General features: G+C 40.3%; 1 protein-coding gene across 1 annotated transcript in view; it reads left to right on the top strand.

The window, feature by feature from the left end:
• LOC145412380 (ionotropic receptor coreceptor Ir8a-like) overlaps positions 1-27,067 on the top strand; it is a 214,090-nt gene that overhangs the window by 131,167 nt on the left and 55,856 nt on the right. Inside the window, exons 9-12 of the mRNA XM_080282268.1 lie at positions 7,082-7,291; positions 8,246-8,345; positions 9,293-9,470; positions 26,029-26,212. Coding sequence (XP_080138394.1) covers positions 7,082-7,291; positions 8,246-8,345; positions 9,293-9,470; positions 26,029-26,212 — 672 coding nt within the window. The remainder of the gene's footprint in view (positions 1-7,081; positions 7,292-8,245; positions 8,346-9,292; positions 9,471-26,028; positions 26,213-27,067) is intronic.

The following is a 27,067-nucleotide window of genomic DNA, read 5'->3' as shown; positions in this document are numbered from 1 at the left end:
TCGCTCTGCGCATGTCTTCTGTGATTGGTCGCTGTGAGTGGTGACGTAGGTATGGTAGAAGGGTGCGGCTTGGGTCGCACACAGGTTGCATTTACTAGGCCTACATGGTACATAGTACAGTGGTTATTCTTTTCTATGTACGTCTTGGGGAAACACGGAAAACATGGTGTGATGCAGTGTATTTGGATGTACAGGTAATGCACCTGAGGGTGGCTTTTTGAAACACCTTAGTTTCCCTAAAGATAAAAACACCAGACTTCAGTGGATTTGCAGGTGTGGAAAGAAAGACAAGGTGTCCTCTCATGGCCGAGTGTTTGAGAGACATTTTAATTAACACCAATATGCTCGAGACCTAAAAGTGAACTTTTAAAAAGACCATCACCAAGAAATTTTAGAAGATTAAAGCCTGATGCCATCCCTGATCTTCATCTATCTGGAAAGCAAGGTAAGCAATGCCAAAGTTTATAAGGAAACCTGGTTATTTTCTGGTGATTACTCTTACATTACTCATTCTGATAGATATATTTGTTGGTTTGGGGACATAACTGTTGTTCTTAATACCAATATTTCCGCCAAATCCTATCCGATATTTAATTTTTAAGCCAATACACTGGAAAATGAAGAGCAGTTACCAGTCTGATTGCAAGTTACTGATATCTGTGCTTGTACTCGTATATATTCATGCATATTGCACTTAAATATTCTCTTCTGCGTTGTTTAAATATTCCTAAAATCGGCTTAGCTTGCACAGATATTGTACAGCAGAATATAATTAGCCGTATACAGAAATAAACTAATATGATGAGGCACCAACCGCCACCTCAACGCCGTGACTTCTCCCTATAGTGACGTAGCACTGTGGGATGAAGGAGTTGTCTATCCCGGGTAGGAGGGGAAACTGCGCATGAACTCGCTGTCTTTTTTTTTTTTTTTTAGTATATACACTGTGCTCCGTCCCGTCCTCTGGCTAAATTAACTCAACAGTCCGGGGAGTGGGATGGTCTACCCCCTGACTTCACTTAACAGCTCAGACCAGAATATTCTAACACCTAGGAGAGAACTCACATTCTCATGCAACAATACATGTAAATTAACAATACACTTAACAATAATGACAAGAACTAATTCCTAAGGTAAGATTGAAAGAAAATCAAGCAGACATATTAACAGAAAGTTCATCACATCTCCAATTATAAAACATTAACCCTATCCTATAGCATAACACTTAATTTCTGGAATGTTCCTCACATCTTCAGATATAAACCACTAACCTATTCCTACCGGCATAACACTGCCCCTCCCTCAGTAATGTGTCGTCCCCGACACAACCACCTGATCCTATCTATTACAAGTATTTACAGCATACACTTCTTGGCTAGTGGGTCGTCACGGTCGCCTCTGCAGTCTCGGTCCCATTGCATAAAGACCTGGATAGCCAATACTATCAACTCCATCATTCTCCTGAGCCGTCCTTTCATTATCAGTGTCCAGCAGGTCCACGAATCTACTCTAAGGGCATTTCCCAGGTCCATGATATCCCCTATGGAAAATACATCAGAGCACTTCACCAACAGACTCCTCAGGTTCCCCATCGGTGCTTCTCCAGACACTGAGGATTCTCCATGGTCAGGTAGTTCTTCCTGGGGCTTAACAAAACTCCTCTTGGATGCACTACTCGGTGGCTCCAGACTGATCGTTTGGCAAAACCCCACAATTATGTTCTGATGTATGTTGTCAGGACGATGTGAAATGTTGGCTATGACTACTGATGCTTCTTCTTCCGTAGAGTCAAACAAGATCCTGCCCACTATCACTTTCTCTTCCACCATGCCATGGCTCCTGTGCACCACAAAACCCAGGGCAGTGTGCACCGTGTCGTAGATCTTGCAGGGTAGCAGCTTCTGCGACTCAGGGGCATAGCTTTAGTCCGTCTGGTCATCAGTAGTAGACTTCCATGCTCCATGGCCCTCATCAGAACACTCCTTCCTCCTAGTACTGTGTTTTTCAAATTTTCACTTCATTCCCCACTTGTGGGGATCGTAACATCCTCGTAACCCTCCTTCAGTTTTCTCACAAATAACAAAACTGTTTTGGTGCTCTTCATTTGTTTTAATGCTTACAGCTGTCAATCAGAAAGCATATTTTGTTACATATCAACGGGATGGATGACACTGTTTGCTTTCAGTCAGTCGATTGATTCGAGGTTCACTGATAATGCACATCTCATATGTGCGTCCATATCCAACCGGTTTCAGTTTTACTTTTTATGTATAGAAGAGTGGAGAAACCAGGTTCACATAAATATGTTGCGGAAAATGGCAAGAGGACTCTAAGTGCGATTTCACAAATTCTTGGATATAACTGATACATGGAGCACCAAAACACTGTCAGAGATTTAACTGATACATGGAGTACCAAAACACTGTCAGGGATTTTTCTTTATAAAGGTCTCTGGCAGCAGAATCATTCTTGAGGTCAAGGAATTCGTCCTGAACATCATCGGGAATGATAACAATATCAAGAGTGTCAGAAAAAGGATTCCTCACCAGTTTCTCGTCTTCCTTCTGGAATTATTGGAAATATCTGTCGAGCTCGCTATCCAAGGATTTCAAGTGCTGAATTATTTCACTTTTGAGTGATGAGTCAAGTAGGCGATCCTCTTCAATCTCGTCAAGAACAGTGTTGAAAGATTCTTAAACATGGCGATATTTTCTGTACTCACTTTCCTTTGCCAATTCTGGAGTTTAGCAAGAAATGCGCGCATACAATCAATGAAGTGAAATTCATTTCCTTCCTTTCTTTGTAGCTTGAAATTCAGCCTGTCTAGCTGCTCAAAAATGTCTGCCAGGTATGTGAGCCGTGACTCCCACAACGCCTGGTTGAAGAGACCTAATAAATCATCTTTCCCTTTCATTTCCAGGAAAAGTTTAAGCTCTCCACGAAGCTCTTAATTATACTCTGTTCACAGCATTGCTCTTGGAGAGCCATCGCAATATGGAGTAAAAGGGGAGGAATTCATGCCCTGAACTCATGTCTTCACAGAGTTTCTGGAAAAGGCGAGAGTTCAAATTTCCTGTTTTCACAAAGTTGACCCATTGTACCACTGTCTTCAGGATTTTGCAAAGGGCATCAAAGAAGTTTTCTTTACGCCAGTGCAAAACGATGAATCATACAGTGAACCACTTCCGCATTCAGAGCTGCTTACTTGACATACTTCTGTAGCCCCGATTTTGATCCAAGCATCTCCGGAGCCCCATCAGTACAGACTCCACAACAATTTTCCAAGGCTCTTCCGTTAGTTGTGAAGAAAGAAGTCAACTTTTCCCTCACATCGAAAGCTTTTGTGATAGTTTCAAGCTGTGTGCAGAATAGATATTCATCTCATGCATGAATACATTCCTAACAAACACGAGTAGCTGTGCACAAGAACTCACATCCATTGACTCATCCAGCTGTACTGAGTACATACCAGTTGGAGACAAATCAATCTCCCGTATTACCTGTTCTATGATATCAGCAGACATTTCACTAATTTTCAGTTTCATTGTGTCGTTTGACAAGATAATTTGCTGAATCTTACGTGCACTAGAATCTCCAAGAACCTGCGTGACCATCTTTACAGCACACAGCTTAATTAAAGTTTCACCAATCGTGTGGGCCTTTTTCTTCCTTGCTATTTCAAAGGAAACCTCGTAAGATGCCTCTACTACACTGATGTTCTCTTGTTGGAAAGCATCACTCCCATCCAATTTCTGTTTTCCCAAACTCTGTTCATGGCATTTGAAGAAACCTTGAAGTAACTTTTTTTCTTTTATTTTTCATCTTCCGCATGTTAAGGGTTGTTTATCGTCCAGTGTTGCTTCAGCTTACTAGGCCTCATAGAATCATTCCCCAGCACTTTGAAACATCACGCACTGAGGTTTCTCGATGCCAACAGCGAGGATTTATATAAATCCGTAGTTAATGTATTCATTATTGTATTTCCACTTCTTAGCAACTCTGGCAGCCATAGTAAATCCATAAGAAAAAAAGCCAAACAGATAGAAACAGGCGAATGGTAAAGTTTATAATTATGTGACGACTTGCTCCAAAATGAACTGATTCACGACACTGATCTTAAATCAGTGTCGGAAAAAAAAAAAATCACCAGCGTCAAACGTCTTTCACGAAACAAACATGATGTATTTTTAACTACACTCAAGTGAATTATATTTTATGCAGTCCGAAGTTTTCAGTATTTGATTATTTTTGCAGACAATACTATATGCATCTGTTCGTTATCTTTTGTTTCTAATAAGTAACAATAAGTTTCGTTAAAGAAACATTCGAGTTAATAATGTAAATATTACCACCAGCGCAATTGAAGCAAAATTCGTCTGGCACCCTAGTAACTATTAATTTCTCTCAATTTCCGTGTGTGGTAGAAGGGTTCCATCGTCGCCTTTATCTATGCAAACATTATGTAAAGTCATGGTTACAGCGCTTTCAAACAGTGTGAAACGTCGTATGAGATTGTTAAACACAGGATTACAACTTGAATAGCTTTGTATCATTTTCGCACTGTCGCAAATTTTGACAGTAAACAGTAAATGTTCTTGCAAAAAAAAAAAAAAAAAAAAAAAAGGCAAAAAGTGTCAAAAGCAACAAGAGAAACATAAGATACCACACATGAATGCGTAATCATCCAAAAACATCGATAATTTTGAAAGAAAAGCATCCGGGAGCCGAATGCTAATCCCCCCGCCAAAATATGATATTGGCCGCGTCCAAGATTTTGGCCTTATCTTGATACCCTGAAGGTTTAATGATGATAGCTCAAGCCGTTCATGATCCATAATGGTGCTAAATGCGGCCGATACAAACTGCTTGACCTTTGGGAGCCATTTTGTTGACCTTGACCTTGATCGCGAGTGCCCATTTTCGAACTCGTCCAAGATTTTGGCCATATCTTGATGTTCTGAAGGTTTCATGTTGATGGCTCAAGCCGTTCATTAGATATAATGGGAACACACACACACACACACACACACACACACACACACACACACACACACACACACACAGAGGCGGGCAAAAACATTGTCGTTCCGCCTTGCTAAAAGGCGGGGGATAGTGAGACAGTAGCAAAAAGCACTGTATTAAATTTGTAGCCGACTCTAACCTACAATAAAAGCTCGCATTGTTTGTCATAAATTTCAAGTCTGAGCTGCTAAATTTGAATTGAAATCGGGTTTCATGAAAGCTGTTTGATTTGAATTCAGTGTAACACGGTGATTTTTTTTTTTTAGCATTGATTTAAATTCAGATCGTTGTATGAATGTAATTTAGTTGATTAATTTTAATTCGGATCGTTTGGTGAAAGTGAATTAGTTGAATTTCGCCGTATATTTTATAGCAGTGCTGTACTTTTTTAGTGCAAGTACCCTATGATAATAGAAAACAAATGAATGAGAAAACGAACGGAAATGACACTAAAAAGAGAATATGTGAGAGCAATATCGAAGGTAGAGGTGTGATAGACCACCAGTGAGCTGGGAAGGGAGTGGAGGATTACATAAATTATAAAACTATATATATATCTAAATATATCTATAGGTGGGTAGACAGAAAAAAAATGTCAATTTCACAGTACTATTATCAGCTAAATATCCAGCAGATAACACTAGAATACGGTACAGAAAGCAGTATATATTTCTCACAAAGTTACAGTTACTGGCGTCAGTTGGGGTCGTGGCCAAGAGGGAGGTTACAGCAGGGAGCAAGGGAGACACACCTGCACCCTGTACAGTCCTAAGCCTGTTGGAAGAATCCCTTGTATAGAGACCAACAGGACTTCATATACGAGTATGGTTTGCTCGACAACAAGTTCACTCCTGCATATTGCATACAAAATGGTACTACTTAGTCATATTTTTTTCTTGCCCATTTAGTGGTCTAGCGGTGTCGAAACGTAGGAAGTATACGCTGGAGCGAAAGGGAGCAAGGCGACAAGCTTAAACACGTGGCCCTCACCTGAGCGTAAGGCAGACACTCTGATTTACTACTTACACTAGCCTGCCATGGTCCCCCTAAAATCCTGCCGTGGCCCCCTTATGGGCCATGGCTCCCAGTTTGAGAACCAGTGTCCTAGTCGCATTCACACTGGGTGGAAGTCAGGCAGGCAATATCGGGACATCAGGCAGTCCAAGTCCAGGATGCAGGGATCCCCAATGTCAGCAACACACACTGCCAGAGTCTCTTCCTTCCATCACAGCCTCATTCTGACACCCACTGGTCCCATAACCTAAGCACAGTACCCTGTGACTTCACACAGCTGCTACAAAGTCTCTGAAGGCAGCCCATGACTCACCACACTAAAGTTCTCTCTCTCTGATCCTGTGTCAATACCTAAAACTGAACTGAACTAAACCCTCTCACTGGCCATCGTGCACTCTCTCGCTCCATTCTTTACTGTTTGGCTAATTCACCTCAACTATCCCAGGAGTGGTACAGTTCTTTACATACCCCAGCCCCCTCAGGCTTCACCTGCCAAGACAGCCCAGAATATTCGAGAGCGTAGGAGAGAATTTACAATATCAGTAATGACAGGAACTGATTCCTGAAGTTAGAAGGAAAATCAGACAGACATGTCAACGTTACAAGAGCGTTCCTCACATCTCCAGATATAAAACGTCAACCTAGTCCCACGGCATAGCATTTAATATCTATTTTTCTCACATCTCCAAAGATACACTACTACCCTTATCCTATTGGTTAACAATATAATAGTTTTCATATCATGAGTGATACATCTCTCAGGAAATAGCTAAGAATGTGAGCATTTTGCACTAGGTTGTTAACTACTAATGATTACGGGGCAAATTTTCTCAAATATCTTGTCAATCCTCTCCTTTTAGTATGTATAGCAATATATATATATATATATATATATATATATATATATATATATATATATATATATATATATATATACATATATATATATATATATATATATATATATATATATATATATATATATATATATATATATATATATATATTTTCATACTGTTCCTAGGAATTTTTGTGACGTTTACAGGTACGACCGTGGATATACCGAAAGTTAGAGTCAGTGAATCCAAATAGTACAGATCCGAAAGATTATGAAGGCTACTGCGTGGAACTGTGCAATCGATTGTCCCAGGAACTGAACTTTGACTACAAGTTTGTATTTCCTGCGGACGGTCAGTATGGTAACAAGCAGGCCAACGGCTCTTGGAATGGCTTGATTGCAGATCTTGCCAATGGGGTAAGTTTTGTTTGATTCATAAGGAAGTAAGGCTAAAATCCAGCCTTTCTTCGTTCTCATGAGCATTACTTTATTCTTCATTGTCACTAACCAGAACCTATTACATTAAAAGAGATGGAGCAGATTCAGCCCCAGCGGTGTTTCAGTTACTCTCCAAGCCATATTTATCACGGTAAAGTAATATGACTGTTAAAGCTTGTTATATTAAATTATTTCTAAGACATTTATGTCCATTATATTGTTGATGTTTTGACCCCAAGCTCATCTTCAACATTTACCCACCGGACTACAGGTTTCAGTTGCCTTTCTGCTGTTTACAGTTTTTCTTTCCAGGGACAGCGACGTTTGTATAACCGCCTGGTTATATCGATGCCACCATATGCAGGTGTTCCGCTCTGTCACCAGTGCTTTACATTAACAACGCAAATAACAAGATTTAATTGCTTACAGTGGCTTGTTGGGTGACAGAAGTACTGCAAAGACGGAAGTCATCCGATTTCTCTTTACTACAAAAATTCTGTCACTGTCAGATGTATTTGTCGACTGTACTTGTTTCTTGGACTCGTTCGGTACTCTTGTGCTGGGGTGAAGGCTTCGTGTGAGAGTGCTGAATAAACCCACCTCTAAACGGGCTACAAATGAATTAATTGCAAGTAATTTGCACCTACGAGTAAGAAAGCATTTTTGTCAAGCTATCTGAAAATATGCATGAAATAACTGAATATTAAGAGTGCAATGGAGTTGGTCAGTTGAAAGAGGAAAAGGAGGTTGTCCAAGAAGCAAATGTACAGTAGCTACACTGGTGACTGTGTTGTGGAAAAAGTATTATTATGTAGGGACTGGAAAAAGTTTGTTACGACAACTCCTCACAGAAATGCAGCTGATGTCAAAAAGACAGAGTAAGGAAGGTGCTGAAATGCCATGTGTAATGAATGTGATTTGGGTCTGGTGCAGGGGACAGACATAGTGGTGGCGGCGCTCATCATGAACGCGGACCGAGAAGAAGTGGTCGACTTCGTGAACCCCTACTTTGACCAGACGGGCATTTCTATCGGTGAGTTGCACAAAAGTAGTGTAGTACTACATCTTTCTATCTATCTATCCATCTATGGATTTATCTATCAGTTTATCTACCTATACACACACACACGGTGATATATATATATATATATATATATATATATATATATAAATATATATATATATATATATATATATATATATATATATATATCCAGATCTCTTTGACCTCTCTAGCTCCACCATGACTCAAGTGATCTAGTCAAATAACGCAATGTCAAATTGACTGATTCTCCGGTCATATGTATACTTCCTGCCAGCACTGTATTCTCTTTCCCCCTTTGCACTTGGCTCTATTCATGAATGCTCACCACCCTCTCCTTATGACCCCTCATCACCCTTCTGTGACCCACAGGAAGGAACATTAAAAGAAAAAGAGTGCAGTACGTAAGCTTAGAGCACTCACGGCGAGCACTTATAGGATTTGGGATAATGCTAACGAAATTTATTCAGCTTTGCTAAGACATCACCGGGTAGTAGAGTTAGTGATATGTGATTCATCATTTTCATCATCATCATCAGCCAACTTCTCACGTCCTAATGGGCTAGTGGAGGTCGAGAGCAGTGTTCCCGAATATCACTGTGAACACAGATCAAAGGGGGAAAAAAGCACACCGAGTACTTTCTCTCCTTGTGTCGGAGGAGGTACAAGGCTTCTTGCAACACAACCTTTTGGTAGATGGATCACCATATTTCAAAGCTATTACAAAGAGAAAGACATGTCTAACCTCAGCTCCCTCCTCATTTAGTCAATTTTCATAACGTGGATGGTCTATGTAGAAAACATTCTCTCTTATACCCTTTTATTACCAAAATAATTTATTTTACTGTGTTTCCTACTTTTCCTGTCTACTGTACATTTCTTTTTCTCAAATTTTCTGGTCCGTGTATGTGTGCGTGTGCCTGGTGGTTGCGGTTCAGTGATTCGGAAGAGGCAGCGCGAGGAGAACCTGTTCAAGTTCATGATGGTGCTGCGTGCGGAAGTGTGGGTGTCCATCGTGGCAGCGCTGGTGGTGACCGGGGTGATGATCTGGCTCCTGGACCGATACTCGCCCTACTCCGCCCAAAACAATGCACAACTCTATCCGCCCAACTGCAGGTATGTAAACCCGCAATCAAAAGTTCGTCGACAGTCCCTGTCAGGCATATGTTTCTACAGGCTGCCGATAGGTGGCGCAACGATCTAGCACGAGCGTAGTGGGAAGTGGAGTCAGTCAACGAATCTTGAGAGGGAGAGGGAGGCGACAAGGAAGGGGTACGAACCCGTGGCGCTCGGAATACAATGCATCTCGTGTGTTTTGCTGTTATCAATAATACATTGTTATATCCAGACTATTATACAAAACTTATTATAATTCACCTTAGTTTACGTAAATAGATCTTCCACAGCTGAAAATACAAACAAATTAGTGGTGTCTCGAACAAGATTCCGACTCATTCGAGGCATCTCTGCTGCAATTACCGTAGGTTGACCTGGGTCTTTTGCAAAAGGCGGCCCGATGGTAGGAGACTTCAAATTAGTATTTTTCTCGGCATGTGTGTCTAGGGCCATTTCAGAGCAAGTGTCAGGCATGCGAACTCGTGTCTACCTTATTCTTTCTCACTCGTTTGTGTGTGTGTGTGTGTGTGTGTGTGTGTGTGTGTGTGTGTGTGACGCTTTTTGCACTTCCTGTCTGTGGTTGAGCCTGAAAGACGCTCGTGTAATAACTCTTAAACTTACAAGATTTTTGTTTTTTCATGATATTTGAATATTGCCATAAAAATTGCAAAGCTAAACTGAACATATCTTTATCTTAAGCTAAAATGACATAATATTTTTTAGTACCCGAAGCGAGCGAGCACAAACTAGAATATGTCACAGTCTTGGAATTTACGTCTGCGCCTTACCCATTAAATGGCTGATATGATTAGATACCACTATGGGATCGATATGTCACTTGTGAAGTTTGCAGTATGTGCTATAGTCAAAGGTTTTAAGGCTATAATGTTACCAAATTGAGAGGTTATTGTATGATATATTAAAGTGTCATGAAATACTGTTTGTTTTTATAAGACAATAGTAACAAAGAAAAAAGTAATTCACAGAAATGAACAGTGAAAATTATTATAACTGTATAACATTTACATACAGTATAATATATTAGTAGGTAACATTGTTGGATTATACAAGCAGTGCATATTACATATTATATTCTATTAACCAGAACGAAAATATTGCCAAATAGTATCATCCGAATCATGGTTGTCACTTTTCCATTTATCAACTCCGTAGCCCAAATCACTCAGAGACTTTGGATGATTTAATAGGACGACCATCCTCTTTTTGCATCAATCACTTCATTGAGTCTGTTTGGCATTGACCTCACAAGATTGGTGCATATATTTGGACGTCGACGTATGCCTTCCCATACGTCCTGAGCGTGACGCACAATGGCAGCTTTCGTGCGCTCTTGCCCAATATCCCACTCCTGAACCATCATTGCCCACACGTTTTCGATGGGGTTCATATCACATCCTTTGGCTGGCCAGTCGATGAAGTTACATTCGGGATGAACATCAATCCACTCTCTTACCATTTTGCTCATGTGGACGGGGCTGCGGTCATGCACAATATGGATGGTGTGAGGGGATGGGATTGCCATCACATGCACTGTGGGCAGGAGAACATCCTCAACAATTCTTATATATTGTTCACTTGTTAATTTACCATTAATTTCCAACAGTTCTCCAGGTCCGTAAGCCCACATCCAACCCCACAGCGACGTAGATACACGTCCACTTTTTGCTTTGGTAAAAATGTGTTTCTCTAAGTATCTCGTTTTTGTGACCCTCCAGCACACCCCAGGCCCTGCCTTTACAGAAGAAAAACACTTTTCATCTGTAAATATTACATTCTTCCAAAATAACTCGTCTTCTGTTGAGTACTGTAGGGCAAACCCCATTCGATCATATTTGTTGTAAGGGGTCAACACTTCTTTTACAGCAGGCACATGACACTTCATATTAGCTGCGTGGAGCCGTCGACGCACAGTGGGGACACTGCAGGCCAGGTGCAAATCACGTGGATAGTTCACGACAGGTGTTAACGGTCGCTCCTGTGCTCTCTCCACAGTTGCCTCGTCCTGCTCGGGAGTTGTTGCTTTTGGCCGTCCACTACTAGCCTTTGTGCCGACTGACCTCTGTTCTTGCCAGCGCTTGATCAATTTATGCACTGTAGACCGATGCAGGCCGAGTTCTTGAGCAATGGCACCTGGAGTCATGCCGCCCTCCCATAGTCCAATTATTCGCCCACGATCGGCGATGATTCGCGAAGAATTCGCTCGACCCTCTGCCATCTTGTCTGGTATTGAAAATACAAAGCAATATATATGTAAACATGCATTTTTAAGGTTTTCATGGTGCAAATCGTTCATCAAACGGATATATATATATTCATCTGTCGTGAACTATCCACGTGATTTGCACCTGGCCTGCAGTGTCCCCACTGTGCGTCGACGGCTCCACGCAGCTAATATGAAGTGTCATGTGCCTGCTGTAAAAGAAGTGTTGATCCCTTACAACAAATATGATCGAATGGGGTTTGCCCTACAGTACTCAACAGAAGACGAGTTATTTTGGAAGAATGTAATATTTACAGATGAAAAGTGTTTTTCTTCTGTAAAGGCAGGGCCTGGGGTGTGCTGGAGGGTCACAAAAACGAGATACTTAGAGAAACACATTTTTACCAAAGCAAAAAGTGGACGTGTATCTACGTCGCTGTGGGGTTGGATGTGGGCTTACGGACCCGGAGAACTGTTGGAAATTAATGGTAAATTAACAAGTGAACAATATATAAGAATTGTTGAGGATGTTCTCCTGCCCACAGTGCATGTGATGGCAATCCCATCCCCTCACACCATCCATATTGTGCATGACCGCAGCCCCGTCCACATGAGCAAAATGGTAAGAGAGTGGATTGATGTTCATCCCGAATGTAACTTCATCGACTGGCCAGCCAAAGGATGTGATATGAACCCCATCGAAAACGTGTGGGCAATGATGGTTCAGGAGTGGGATATTGGGCAAGAGCGCACGAAAGCTGCCATTGTGCGTCACGCTCAGGACGTATGGGAAGGCATACGTCGACGTCCAAATATATGCACCAATCTTGTGAGGTCAATGCCAAACAGACTCAATGAAGTGATTGATGCAAAAAGAGGATGGTCGTCCTATTAAATCATCCAAAGTCTCTGAGTGATTTGGGCTACGGAGTTGATAAATGGAAAAGTGACAACCATGATTCGGATGATACAATTTGGCAATATTTTCGTTCTGGTTAATAGAATATAATATGTAATATGCACTGCTTGTATAATCCAACAATGTTACCTACTAATATATTATACTGTATGTAAATGTTATACAGTTATATAATTTTCACTGTTCATTTCTGTGAATTACTTTTTTCTTTGTTACTATTGTCTTATAAAAACAAACAGTATTTCATGACACTTTAATATATCATACAATAACCTCTCAATTTGGTAACATTATAGCTTTAAAACCTTTGACTATAGCACATACTGCAAACTTCACAAGTGACATATCGATCCCATAGTGGTATCTAATCATATCAGCCATTTAATGGGTAAGGCGCAGACGTAAATTCCAAGACTGTGACATATTCTAGTTTGTGCTCGCTCGCTTCGGGTACTAAAAAATATTATGTCATTTTAGCTTAAGATAAAGATATGTTCAGTTTAGCTTTGCAATTTTTATGGCAATATTCAAATATCATGAAAAAACAAAAATCTTGTAAGTTTAAGAGTTATTACATGAGCGTCTTTCAGGCTCAACCACAGACAGGAAGTGCAAAAAGCGTCACACACACACACACACACACACACACACACACACACACACAAACGAGTGAGAAAGAATAAGGTAGACACGAGTTCGCATGCCTGACACTTGCTCTGAAATGGCCCTAGACACACATGCCGAGAAAAATACTAATTTGAAGTCTCCTACCATCGGGCCGCCTTTTGCAAAAGACCCAGGTCAACCTACGGTAATTGCAGCAGAGATGCCTCGAATGAGTCGGAATCTTGTTCGAGACACCACTAATTTGTTTGTATTTTCAGCTGTGGAAGATCTATTTACGTAAACTAAGGTGAATTATAATAAGTTTTGTATAATAGTCTGGATATAACAATGTATTATTGATAACAGCAAAACACACGAGATGCATTGTATTCCGAGCGCCACAGGTTCGTACCCCTCCCTTGTCGCCTCCCTCTCCCTCTCAAGATTCGTTGACTGACTCCACTTTCCACTACGCTCGTGCTAGATCGTTGCGCCACCTATCGGCAGCCTGTAGAAACATATGCCTGACAGGGACTGTCGACGAACTTTTGATTGTGGGTGTACACTCACATTGACTTCTTTTTTCGTATTTGATTAACTATTAACTCTTCTCACAGGATTTTTTTAGTTTTTAGTTAAATGTGACTATGATAAGTACGATTATTACTACGGAGTTTGGTAAAGTGATCAGTTTCGATTTGCAAAAGCGGTGCTGAATATTTTTCAAATGAAATGAAACTTGCAGAAATTGTTAGTCCTGAAGAGAAGGACTTCTGATATTAGTGTTATTGTATAAAGTTTAACTGTACATGAGAGAGGAGGAAAATAGTACTAATAAGCTATTTCTGTATGGAAGAAAAGAGAAAAATGGTTAACTCCTCGTATAAACTCTCCATGATAAAAATAATAAGCACGTTAGTCGACCATGCATCTGCGTCTAGCTAGCGGCAAAATTATCAGAATGGCCCATTATTTTCGCGTGTGACCTAATCAGAAAAGAATGAGTCCTGTGATCAACTTAGCCCACTTCAGGCCCACTCAAACCCGTCATTTATTTGGGGTCCAACCAGGTCAGCTACGCTACTTTTCAGGTGACCTCTGGTACTGTTGTATCTACTATAGTAAGGCCGATCGTCATTTAAGTTCATTCCAGCTGCTCAGATCTTGTTATTTCTAATCGGGTCCAGTGGGGTTCTCTTTGCACAGTTTAGAATAATTCAGGCACGTTTATCTCCATTTAGATCAATCGGGACCCATTAAGATCCTATTTGGTTCATTTATATCATGTTGGGTTCATTCAGGCCATACCTATGCTCTGTGGACTAGTCATATCAGTTTAGGTTGTCACGTCAGCTCAAGTTCAAATAGGGCAGTAAAGTAATCAAGAATTTTAAAGGTCATAATTTTTCTGTTCACCCATGCAGCTCTCATCCATTTAAGTTCAGGCAAGTGAGTAAGGTTATTCCAAGGCCATTCAGTGTCACTTAGGCTCACTAAAGGCCAGTTAGATCCATTAATGGCATTTTAGGTCTATACGAGGCCCTTTACAACAATGTCGGTGCAGTCAGGTCCATGCAGGTTCAGGTCTGTTCGGTGCTAATTTGTTCAAATTGTCATTAAGGGAATTTGCATTTCATTTACAGTGATTCAAATCTGCCAGAGCCATTCTTATAATTCGAATTTCTCTCAGTCATGTTCAGACCCAAGCAGATCACATAAGCTTTGCTTAATTCATACTAGAGTTCTTAAATCCATTCAGGTCGCTTCAAGTCATCCAGACTGATTCGCGCCAGTAAGATCGATTCAGGTCGTGTACATAAAGGCGTGAGCCAAATGTCACCTTGATCGATTACATATGACAAAACAGGTCTTTTGAATACTCTCAGGTTCATCCAGGCCCATAAGATCCATTCATGTCAGTATAAGCTGATTCAGATAATACATATGAAGGCATTTTCCAAATACTTCGTATCAGTCAAACTAATGTGAATTTAAAAAGCGAACTCCGATATGATAACCTGGTTATGATATCTTTTGCATATTCGCCATTTGATTTGTTTGGTGATTGGTGAAAAAAATTAATAATCAAACCCTTCAATAAGGTGATGTAAATTTTGCATTATTCTTGCCATTTGCAGACAGTAATTTTATCCCAAGGAGAGCCGTCCGCATTACTGAAGGTGTGGAACGGGATGAAGCGGTGGTTTATGAGATAAATTAACTCTTGTTATATTATGTTGGTGAATGAAGCATCGTAAACCAGTGAATGAGCGGGTGATCGATACAGTGATGGAAAGGAAATGTGTGCGCGCGCGCGCGCGCACGCACACACACACACACACACACACACACACACACACACACACACACACATTATATATATATATATATATATATATATATATATATATATATATAGTGCAGTGGTAGACTGTGGGTTTCGTACACGGGTGAACCAAGGTTAGCGCCCCGCCAGGGTAATAAACTTTGGGAGTGTTCACCCGGCCACGTACTGCATTGGCGGACACAAGGGGTGCTGTGGTTGAACCCCTGTTGCTTACTATAAAGTATGCTTGCTCCCAGTCGGCTTGCGTGGGCCGATTATACTTGGTTCACAGACTACACACACATCCAAAGCCAGTCCAACACAACAGTTTCACTTACAAGCACTTCTCACCCTACATACAATCTCTACCAGACAGCCTAAGCCACATGGTAGAGATACATTGGCTGTATCGTCCCGACTTCGGTCGGGATAGGCCGGTCCTGCAGTGCATATTCAAATGGCTGCTGCTACTGCTGCATATATATATATATATATATATATATATATATATATATATATATATATATATATATATATATATATATATGTATATGTATATATATATATATATATATATATATATATATATATATATATATATATATATATATATATATATATATATATGAAGGTGGGGCACTCACCATCCACTCATTCGATGTAGTGCTGCTTTCGGGTGACCACTTTCTCCTTTCCTTCCTTCCTCTTCTGTCATTCTTTCCTTCATTCTTTCCTCTTCCTTCTGTGTACGGGTGACTCTGCGCAGAGTGACAAGGCAAATGGTTTCCAGTACACCAGCTGGGTGGTAATCATATAACCATATTATGGCGCCTGGTGGTTTAGTGGGTAATTAAGGCGCTCCAATCTGATTGGACATGTGCAGGTTTATATCCAAGGAGTGGTTGTGGTTTATTGCTCACGTAATGCCACTCAAGGATGAGTGAGGCTGGTCACTCATCTTAAACGTCGGGACCAAATTGCCTACCCCCAGGCCCCTACGCCCTTACTGGCAGCAGAGGTGATGTGAAAAGTGTGTACATAGGGGCAGCTGAGATTTCATCCTGTGTTGCAAACATGATCTGGACGCTGCGTTCCAAGCATGTTTGCAGCTTGCTCGTTATTGTGTTGTTTACATGTTGGCAGCACTTGCTTCGCCACACGTGTTGACGCGCACTTATGACCCTGTTGAAGAAGTTATTTAAAAAAAAAAAAAAAAAAAAAAAAAAAAAAAATCCACGGTAATTGACTACCAATTTTCCCACCATATTGGCATGTTTCTAAATACAGTAGTTCTAATCTTCGCCACTAGAGGCGCCACTTTAGCAGCTGTACTGTACAGTCGTCCAAGGAGGTGATGACTGGCTTTCTTTAAATTTCGGATAAAACTCCCTAGATCTTGCAGTCTTCCACTGGACAGAGTCCGAGACGGCAATACTCTCCTTTTCTGAATGTATTTCCCTTAACTTGCCTGCCCTCCAAACTTAATTTATGGCTTAGAAGAAACAAAGGAAAGCTAATCTTGCGAAAATACAGGGTGACCCAGAAAAAACTCCCACATTTCAAAGGTAAATGAGAAAAAAATGGTTAAAGATAATCAAAATATTATTTGCACACATGAAACTTCATTCATTACAGTTTTTTTTCATCATGTTTAAAGATGACATCCTCCAAATGGTGGCCGTCATTGTCTATACACGCTTGGAGGCGATTTCTGAAGGCTGCCATGGCTCGACGGGTCATGTCGGGTGGAACAGCGGCTATCTCCTGCTGAATAGCAACCTTAAGGACTTCAGGAGTTTGAGGTCGATGAGTATACACTCGTAATTTAAGGTAGCCCCACAGAAAAAAATCTCAAGAGGCGAGGTCAGGGGAACAAGCCGGCCACCCAACATCGCCACGAGATCACCCGATCCGGAAACATTTCCCTCAGCACTTCCAATGATCTTCGAGCTGTGCGTGCCGTAACTCCATCTTGCTGAAACCACACATCGAGTTCTTCAAGCTCAAGGTGTTCGAGTTGTGGCTTATCCAGTCTCTCGCATTGAGTTTTTGCACAACCATCATTTTGCATGGATGGAAGTAAAGGTCTTTGTGTAAGATTCTCCTTGCAGTCTCCCGGGATATCCACACAGCTAAAGCATGCTTCCGCGCAGAACGTCTCGGAGACTGCACAACAGATCGTCTCAATGCTTCAATATTCTCAGGTGTACGAGTGCTCCTAGGTCGACCAGGTGATTTTCTTTTTAAAGCTGAGCCTGTTGCCCTGAAATTCTCAACCCACTGCAAGATGGTTTTCCGATCTGGAGCGTTTTGGTTCTGTGGAATACTGAAACGTCTTCAGAAAGCCCTCCGCACAGCGATCACGGAACTGTTGTTTGTGAAGAAAGCTTCGACAGTGAACGCACGGTTTGTTCCCGACCACGCCATGTTGGTGACTGAGGACGGTTAGGGTCAGGGCTCTCACTATCGCTTTGTGAGATTTCCTTAGAACAGGCAAAATTTCCTCAGATACAGATAAATTTCCTCAGACCTGCAAATAATGAATTTAAAGGTTTATAACTTAAATTTTACAGCAAAACTGACTTACTAGTGGAAATTGCTTTATTTATAATGCTATAGAACTTTTAATAATATATATATGACTAATTGGGTGTTTTTTTTTTTTTTTTTTTTATAAACACTCATATTATGAGTTCTCACCGATCCAAAAAAGAAAAAGAAAAATCCTTTGTAGAAATAAAAGAAGATTTGATAGGCTCTTAAATTTAATACCAAAGAATTGAGTCCACAATGCACAAATAACCACCATGCAAACAGATTGTTTTATAAGTTCTAACCACCATGCAAATAGATTATTTTATAAGCTGTTAACATAAAAAGCAGAACCCATCAGGATGCAAAAATCTCTACTACATATGTAGAAGATTTCAAGACTCTAAATAGCATAGAACAAAATAAACCATAATGCAAAGATATTCACCACATGGGACAGAACATTCTATTAAGCAAGCTAGTATAAGCTTTGATCAATATTTGTGACAAGGTTGCAACTAAAATGGCATTACACAGCAGCTGCATTACTATTGCTAAAGTGCATTTGTTACTGCAAATCAAATAATATATAGCCAGACTTTGGACATATTAACTAGGTTGTGAAAATATTCATTCTGGTTTGGATAATAGAATTATAGAACAAAGAATTTTTTTTTTTTTTTTTTTTTACATTGCAGCTTCTTACTTTTGATACCTGCCTCTAAGAATGTCCTGGCATTCAGCATCAGTAGCATCATGGTCAACATTTGAAAGAGCTGCTTTAAGATTTTCATCCATTATTAATTGATGGGCTGAAATTCCAGCTGTATGTAATCCATTTTTAACATGAAGCAGACTGACAAGGCTGGCAGATTTCAGTGAGTTTCTCATGGCAGTCTTTATGAGACTAACCTGACTGAACGCACGCTCAACAGCTGCATTTGAGTGAGGAAGAGCAAGGACACAACCAACTACTTTGCATAGATTTGGGTACTTTGGACTACCATCGACATCTTTTAAAGAAAACTGTTGCTTCCAAAATTCTGACACATCTTGTACATCACTGAAAAGTCCCTCTATAGCCAGTTTTCTCCATTCAAGATCTGCACTCTCCTTGTCACATATATCAGACAGATATGGAAAAGCTTGAAACACCTCCCTCAGACTGTTGGGCTTCAGATTTAGAGCATTCTTCGGTTCCAGAAATGATAGGATTTTAAAGGCTCTTGTGTCAAACCGGGTTCTTATTTGGTCAATGAATTCTAGAAGAAATGCCCGACAGCTTATTTTGAACTCCTTTACTCTTTGAAGGTCCTTGCATAAAACAGAGTTTTGTATTGTGTCTGTGGCAAGTATACCAAGATAAATCTGACTGACAGGTACTTGCAAGTGAGTGTTATGAACATCTATGTTAAATGGATCACAGTTTCGTAAGTGGCTGACATGAATAAAATCACTCATTAACTGAAGGAGCAATTCCTGCACTTTGTCATGAAGGCAATGTAACATTGGCTTTGTGCTTTGGAACATTTTGTTGAATTCATTTGCTCGTCTTAACTGGACATGGATGAAATTGCAATTGAGCTTTTATGAAATCATTATTCAAACTTCTCAGGATGCTCTCAGTTACATAAGAGGGATCACGTTTCTCACTTATTACAGCTGTGAAATACAATATCAGGGCATCCCACTGCTCTAGAAGGCGAGAAACACACGCTTCCAAGGATAGCCAGCGGGTTTGTCCAAAGGCTAACATTTTGTGTGGTGTTAAATCAAGAAACTTCTGAAACTCTGTAAGTTCATGCTGTCTAAGGCTAGACCGACTAAAATGAGAGAAAACATTTCTACATAAATCCTCCAAGGACGTTGAAAGCTTTAAGCATGCATTTGATACACAAAGATGGATCATATGACAACTACACCTCACAAATGTTATATGGGGAAACTGTTTTCATTAGTGTTACCACACTCTGCCTTTCACCGAACATTACATTACAAGTGTCAGAGGAGTACCCAATAATATTTCCTAATGGAATGTTTTTTTCTTTGAAGCACTTTTTAATGGCTGAATACAAAGTTTCCGCATCACATTTCTGCACAGTCACCATATCTAGGAAAGATGTAACAACTTCAAATGTGTCCTGATCAAAATACACCACACAAATTGCTAGCTGTTTCTCAGTGCCTACATCTGTTGTTTCATCAGGTATTATGCTGAAATGTGTGTGTTTCAGACGGTCAGCTAACTCTCTAGAAAACATGTATCCAAGCCCTTGCCTCATTACATTTGTGCATTTAGTAGCACCCATTTTAAGGTGCTCTAGGCTTTCCATTTCAGATGTGTTGGATGGACAAATTACTTTGATTAAGTCAACTAATGGTTTGGATATGGACAAAGGAAGATTATTCTCAGCAATAAAAGCACAAATGCGACTCTCTGTCAGCATACGGTAGGTGGCAGGTTGTACTAGTTTCTGAAAGCTAGCCTTTACACTACATTGTAACTGTGAAGCTTTAAGTAGTTTTATGTGTGCTGCGCTTTTGCTGTGCCTGTCAATCCCAGTTTTACTACATGTTACTTGGCATACACACAGAGTACACATTGGCTTTGAATTTCCCATGGTTGGGGGCTTCAGCCATCCCTGGAAAGCTTTTATTTGCAGCCATTCTTTACGGAACTTCTGTTTGTACACTAATTTTGGTCTCTTTCATACTGATTGACGAGATGAAGAAGGTGTAGAGGACTCATCAGAATCATAATGCTCAGATCCACTGCATTCCTGAGCAGATGCCATTTTTAAATGTTCTTTATGTACAAAATGGATGGGGGAATGAAGAGTAACAACCATGCATCAGTTAGGGTAGGCGTTGACAGAAGTTGATCATCATGGAAGCATTAGCACAACATGCACAACCTGCGGGGGAGAATATACAAGAAAATAGATTGGATTCATGAAGCTGAACGAAACATGTACATGATGTACTGGTAAAAAGCACCTTTAAGAAATAAATGTCTTGTCTAACATAAAAAGAGCTATAAAGAGTAAGTATTTTCTTTACTCACCAAATTATTTAAAAATAGCAAACTTGGCCACCTTATCTTAGGTTAGGTTAGGTAAGCTTAGTTAAGTTAGGTTAGGCCTAATGGGTAAAATTCTGTGTACCGGGATTCTTCGTAGTTCAACTAAGTAAGCTTAGCTTTAGTTAGGATAAGTTAGGTCAGGTTATGTAGTGTTTGTTTAGGCTCTGGTAGGGAGGTATTATAGAATTAGATAAAAGCAGCATATTTAAGATTAATCACTGTTGCTTAATCGGAAATGCTGGTCGTGGTTAGCCCAGCCTACTGCTGCTGCACAGGAACTTACCGGTTAATAACTAGGCAATTTTTTCTCAACTAGGCTAGGCCTATGAAGATTTTGATTGCTTATTCTACTATGATCCGATGCTAGTGTTACTGCAGATGACACCCTTACCAAGTCTAGATAATGACCAGGCCTATTTTACTAAAGTTTAGAGGATGGTACAACCTCATACTAAACCCTTTCCAAACCTTCATCTTGAAGATGCTATGACATACTTGGCTGCTAAATACTCCCCATAGGCCTAGGCCTAACGTTAGTCAGTGCGCCCAAATAACAGCCTAGGCTTAATTTATTTTTTCCTATTTTAATGAACTGAGCCATATTTCCTACTAACATCACAAACCCGCAAGCTTGCCGGTAATTTGGAAATTCAAAAATCAATAGAAATATCATGCTTTAAGTACAATATAATACACTCTGGCTGACTGTAATTGATCGGTTGCTCCATTTACAAATTTCCTAGGCTAGGCCTACTCTTCATCTTTAAAATTTTCTACTTACCCCAGTGCCGACTCAATAACTCATTCAAGCAGACTAATTGGTTACTAGGCTCACCTGGTTGGCTACCTGTTAGATTAAGATCACAACAATCAAGGCTTAACAGGCAAGAGATTCAATGAAAGGGAACACATGTGCGGACAGTTGTTTGTTTATATGGTAGTTACTAGTTGCGCCACCAGATGTCAGGCATAGTCACAACTCCCAACAGCGGAACATTTGAACATTAGTTCTGCTTGCATTGTGCAGTTGTGATAAGCTTAATTCGAGTTCTTAAGCATCACATTTTTTATGTTTTCAATTTCCTTAGACAAATGTATAATTTCCTCAGATTTTCCACCCATTTTGTTCTCAATTTCCTCAGAATTTCCTCAGAAATGTCATTTCCTTAAACTTTTCCTCAGATGGCTCCAAATTTCCCTATCTGAGGAAATTTCCTTAAAAAGTGAGAGCCCTGGATTAGGGTTGGGCTACCAACAGACCCTAGCCCTGCCCCTCCCTCCTCACTATTGCAAGTGCTACAGCCTTTCGAAATGTGGGAGATTTCTGGGGTCACCCTGTATAAGTAAGGTTTGTCTTTACCGTTTTAAATTAATTACAATAATTAAATAGTAAGCGATATCTGGGATGTTTCCAGTCGCGCCCAAGCGGCCAAAGGATTTGTTTTATTACAGATTTTACAGTACTCATGATCTCGCTATGAGAGTGGAATTATCTTTTCCGGCCTTCAATTTTCGCGTTTGCCTTTTTATGTATTTATTTTTTTTTTTTTTTAACATCAACTTATTTAGTTCTCTTCATTTTTACTCTTACATTTGATCACCACATTTTCCGTCTTCTTTCGTGAGATTGCCCCATAGGTCCTAGTACTGTACATGTTGAAATTTCGTCAATAAAAATGACTGCCCTTTTTACTCAACTTGGTTTAAAACTTCCCTGCGGGGTTGTAAAAATATATGAATAAACTATGATGCTAGTCAGAAAAAGGTGCAATGGAAATACTGTGGAGCCGTTGCATTGTCTTTGTCCTCCTTTGGACTACGTGAAATAAGCTGCAAAAGGACGGAAATGCAGGACAGGTCAAGGTTAAAAAGTATAATTGTTTCCCAATAATTTCACCTTTACACTATATTCAATATTTACTATTCTTTGTTGCATTTTACTACTTCAGTGTTTGCTCACACTGCTCGTGGCTCTGTTTACCCCCCCTCCGCTGAATTTCATCCCACATAGATTTTTAAATGTGGATAAGAATGTACTCTTAGATGTTGATTTTCGTGATTTGATGCCATTCTTTTGACTTGGACATTGCTTTAACTGTAAATTTATTTTATGCGACATTTCTCCCACAGTATTGTTGATTTATGATGTAAAATAAACATTACCAGTGTCTCCTGCATTTTAACACTGAAACCGTTAAGGCTGTGGGTTTCACATTCTTTCGTACTGCTGTGCCTCAACTTGAGTAAATTGCGGTATCCTCTCTCGTAATGTGAGATGCACATGGTAACAACACTTATGTATTGCTTTTTGGTGTTCTGTACCTAAATAGTTTTTATTCCCGCTTTGAGAGCGCGTGCCAAGCAAGCGAGCGAATGCACATACTCCCGTCATCAAAATTTCCTCTTTGTGTAAACTTTCAACATTTCTGGTGAGATAGCTGAACAGTAACAGAAGAATAATTGAGCTAGAATATTTCACGTTTTCACTCTCCCCCTTTTTCTCTGGATGTACAAGGCACCATGGCATTTATCACAAGCACAATGTTCAATTCTCTGCTCCCGACTTCCCGTGTTAAGGAACTGTGTCGGTTACTAAATGCTTGGTCATTGGTCGAATGATAAAACCCAGAAATGGGGTGATTACCCTTGCTGATTTGACCCCCTAAAAATAGAAAAAATGTTCACGTAAAATTATGAGCGTAATATCCGATATTGTCAGAATTCATGCAAGCAAACATAATGTTACAACAGGAAATCTTTTTTAAATTCGTTTTCATAGTGGAGCATGTCAGTTGAAGGCCTTGGTACATTCCCTTGGAAAACTGGGATTTCAAGGGGTTTCTTTGGTCTCATAAGTTAATATTTGGCTAGAAAAGAAAATTTATTGTATGTATCCACTGCTTGTTGAAAGAACCTCTTCTCTATCTCACATAGTAGAAAAGTTGTCAGCCTCTGAAAACCATCTCGGCCAGGCCGTGTTGTGTTGGGCTGGGCCAGGTCGTGTCGGGCCGCTCATTTCTCAGCTGAACTTAGAATAAACCTCGCTTCACTTACTGCAATCTCTTGCTCGTAACTTTGCCCTGGCAGTTGCCAGACACCACTTTCTGAGGGAAAGGTACTGGTAACTGAGTCACGACGTCTTTGGGCGACTGTACATATTTAATTTTGTCGTAAAAAGTTGCACCTGCTAGACCTCTAAATAGCTAGAACTGTTTAGAGTTCTATATGCATCCTCCTTGATTTCCACATAAGACAGACGAACAGACGGACAGAGGCAAACCTACATATCTGTATATATCTGTATATATCTATATCTGTTTGTCAATAATACTGATAATAATAATTATGATTATTAAAACTTCCCACATCCCTCTGGGAAGTTTTATTGTTTTGTCAATATTCCTTTTCTTAAAACTTCCTTCATCCCGTGGGAAGTTTTCTTGTTTTTGTCAATAATCTTATTATGATTACAATTCTTCTTAAAAAGTAAATTTTGGTGGACTTACGGACTGTGATGACCTAAGATGAAGTGCACAAGATCAGTGACCTTGACCTCAAGGTTCCTTTAGAGCTTGGCTTCTAATGGGCACCAGCTGTCGGAAGTTTTTCTGTATTAAAATTGTCCTTGGACAATTCTACGGTGTTCTAGATATTATTCGTTCCTCTTAAAAAGTAAATGGCCATTGCTTGGAGGGTATTTAGCTTAGGGCCTTCAAACTTGGTCAGCTGAGTCTCCTAGCTGGCTGCTTCATCTGGCAAAACTGGAAGGAAATCGGCAAACCAAATCTCCAGATATTATCCAGAACACAGAAAACCAGATTGATGACACTGTCTCAGAAACAATTTATGCTAGAAAGCTGAATTTTTCATAGCATATACCCCCTGCCGGGGAGCGAGATCTGTATGGAGTATGATCTCAATCGGATGAATATCCTTTCAGCTCGCCTAGGGTCAAATATTGGTATTTTTCCCGGATATTCCGGATGTGTCCTAACTTTCCATGAAAGAATAATGTTTGAGCCGAATTTGGTGGACGTCTAGTCTGTGATAACCCAAGGTGACATAAAGAAATCAGTGACTTTGACCTCGCCTGGGGTATAATATTGAGACTTTTCCAGGTATTCCAGATGTCACCTAATTTTCCATGAAGTATTAAAGCTAGAGCCACCAAACTTGGTGGACATATAGGCTGTGATGACCTACTGTAAGGTGACATGTACAAGATCAGTGACCCTGACCTCGTTCCTTTCTTAGCTCGGCTTATAATAGGCAATGGTTGTAGGAAGTTTTTCTTTTTAAAAATTGTCTTGGGCAACGTTATGGTGTTTTAGTTATTATTATTAGTCTATTATTATGATGATGATGATGATGATGATGATGATTATTATTATTATTATCATCATCATCATCATCATCATTCATCATCATCATCATCATCATCATCATTATTATTATACAGTAACAATAATACATATTTACCCGTGCAACCGAAGAAAGAAGCTATGTAATCGCCCTTGTCTGCCTGTCTGTCTGTCTATTTGTGGACAAGATATCTCAAAAAGTTGTTATCGGATTTTAATGAAATCTGGTGGATAGGTGGACAATGGGTCAAGGAAGAGCTGATTAGATTTACATTTTATTGACGTTGGAGGATGTATGCATCCTCTTAGTGCTTGCCAGGTAAACGCAGTATCCATTGACTTGTAATCGTGAAGTCCAATTAGAATCATGATTTCTGCTGCCAATGAATAATACTGTAGTTCTGAAAAAGGTGAAACCAGTACTGATGGGTAGGATCTCACTGATTTATGAATTGTGCATGATTTCTTGAAATCAGGCCAACCATCAACTGTTTCTTCCCCCTGCCTCCAGAAAGTTCACACTGAAGGAGAGCTTCTGGTTCGCCCTGACCTCATTCACGCCTCAGGGTGGTGGCGAGGCTCCCAAGGCGCTGAGTGGGCGCACACTGGTGGCGGCGTACTGGCTCTTCGTGGTGCTCATGCTGGCTACCTTCACTGCCAACCTCGCCGCCTTCCTCACCGTCGAGCGAATGCAGGTCTGGTGAAGGGTCAGGATAGCACAGTTCAGAATCAAAATTATCCTATCATCATTCTAACCATTTTTTTTTTTTTTTTTACCTAAGAATGGGAGGAGGTCATGATTGTGAAGAAAATAAATGGAATGCAGGAGGCTGGGAGAGTAGTGAGAGAAATTTATCATTTTACTACCACTTCCCATTTTTTTTTTTTCCATTTTCCTTACGGACAACTTCCAGATAACATGCATCGGTGATGTTTTCAGATACATGTGAAATAAATTGCTCCTGGACAGTCTGTTTTAGAAGGTTGGGAACACACAGGTGGACCACATCTTTCAGTGTAGCTTCGTTTTCTTGGATACTAGACAAACCTGCAAGTCCGTCTCTGGCTACACCCCGTAAGAGTCATCTCCCGACCCACAAATTTTCCCTCAAAGACCTATGTTCATCCCACTGATTCATTATTCTCTACCTTCCCCCTTGGGCCTATTTCCCCCATGAACCCATTTCCCCTTGGGACCTATTATGCCCAGTGGATCCATATTCCTCCGTGGACGTATTTTCCAGTAGACCAATACTCCCCCGTGAACTTATTCACCCATGGACCTTTTTTTTTTTTTTACATCATGGACCTGTTTTTTCCTATGCATTTCTTTCCTTTACAGGTGGCTTTACATTGAATGACAACCCAAATGGTTTCCTGTAAGCCAAGAAACCATTAACAATGCTGGGTGGTAACTATATAACCAAACCATGCGTGCTTCCTACGTGTCAACAAGTGGGTTGGTGGAGGGTTAGTGCCTCTCCCCGTAAAACTAATAAATCAAAGTCAAATGGCCACCCCTTGTGGGATTGTGGCGTCTGGCAATAGAT

Source organism: Coenobita brevimanus, chromosome 93, assembly GCF_032717465.1.
Source record: "Coenobita brevimanus isolate Jiangsu-jjx chromosome 93, ASM3271746v2, whole genome shotgun sequence".
Classification (NCBI taxonomy): Eukaryota; Metazoa; Arthropoda; class Malacostraca; order Decapoda; family Coenobitidae; genus Coenobita; species Coenobita brevimanus.
Note: the sequence above shows the minus strand (reverse complement) of the source record. Positions and strands in the feature narration are given on the sequence as shown.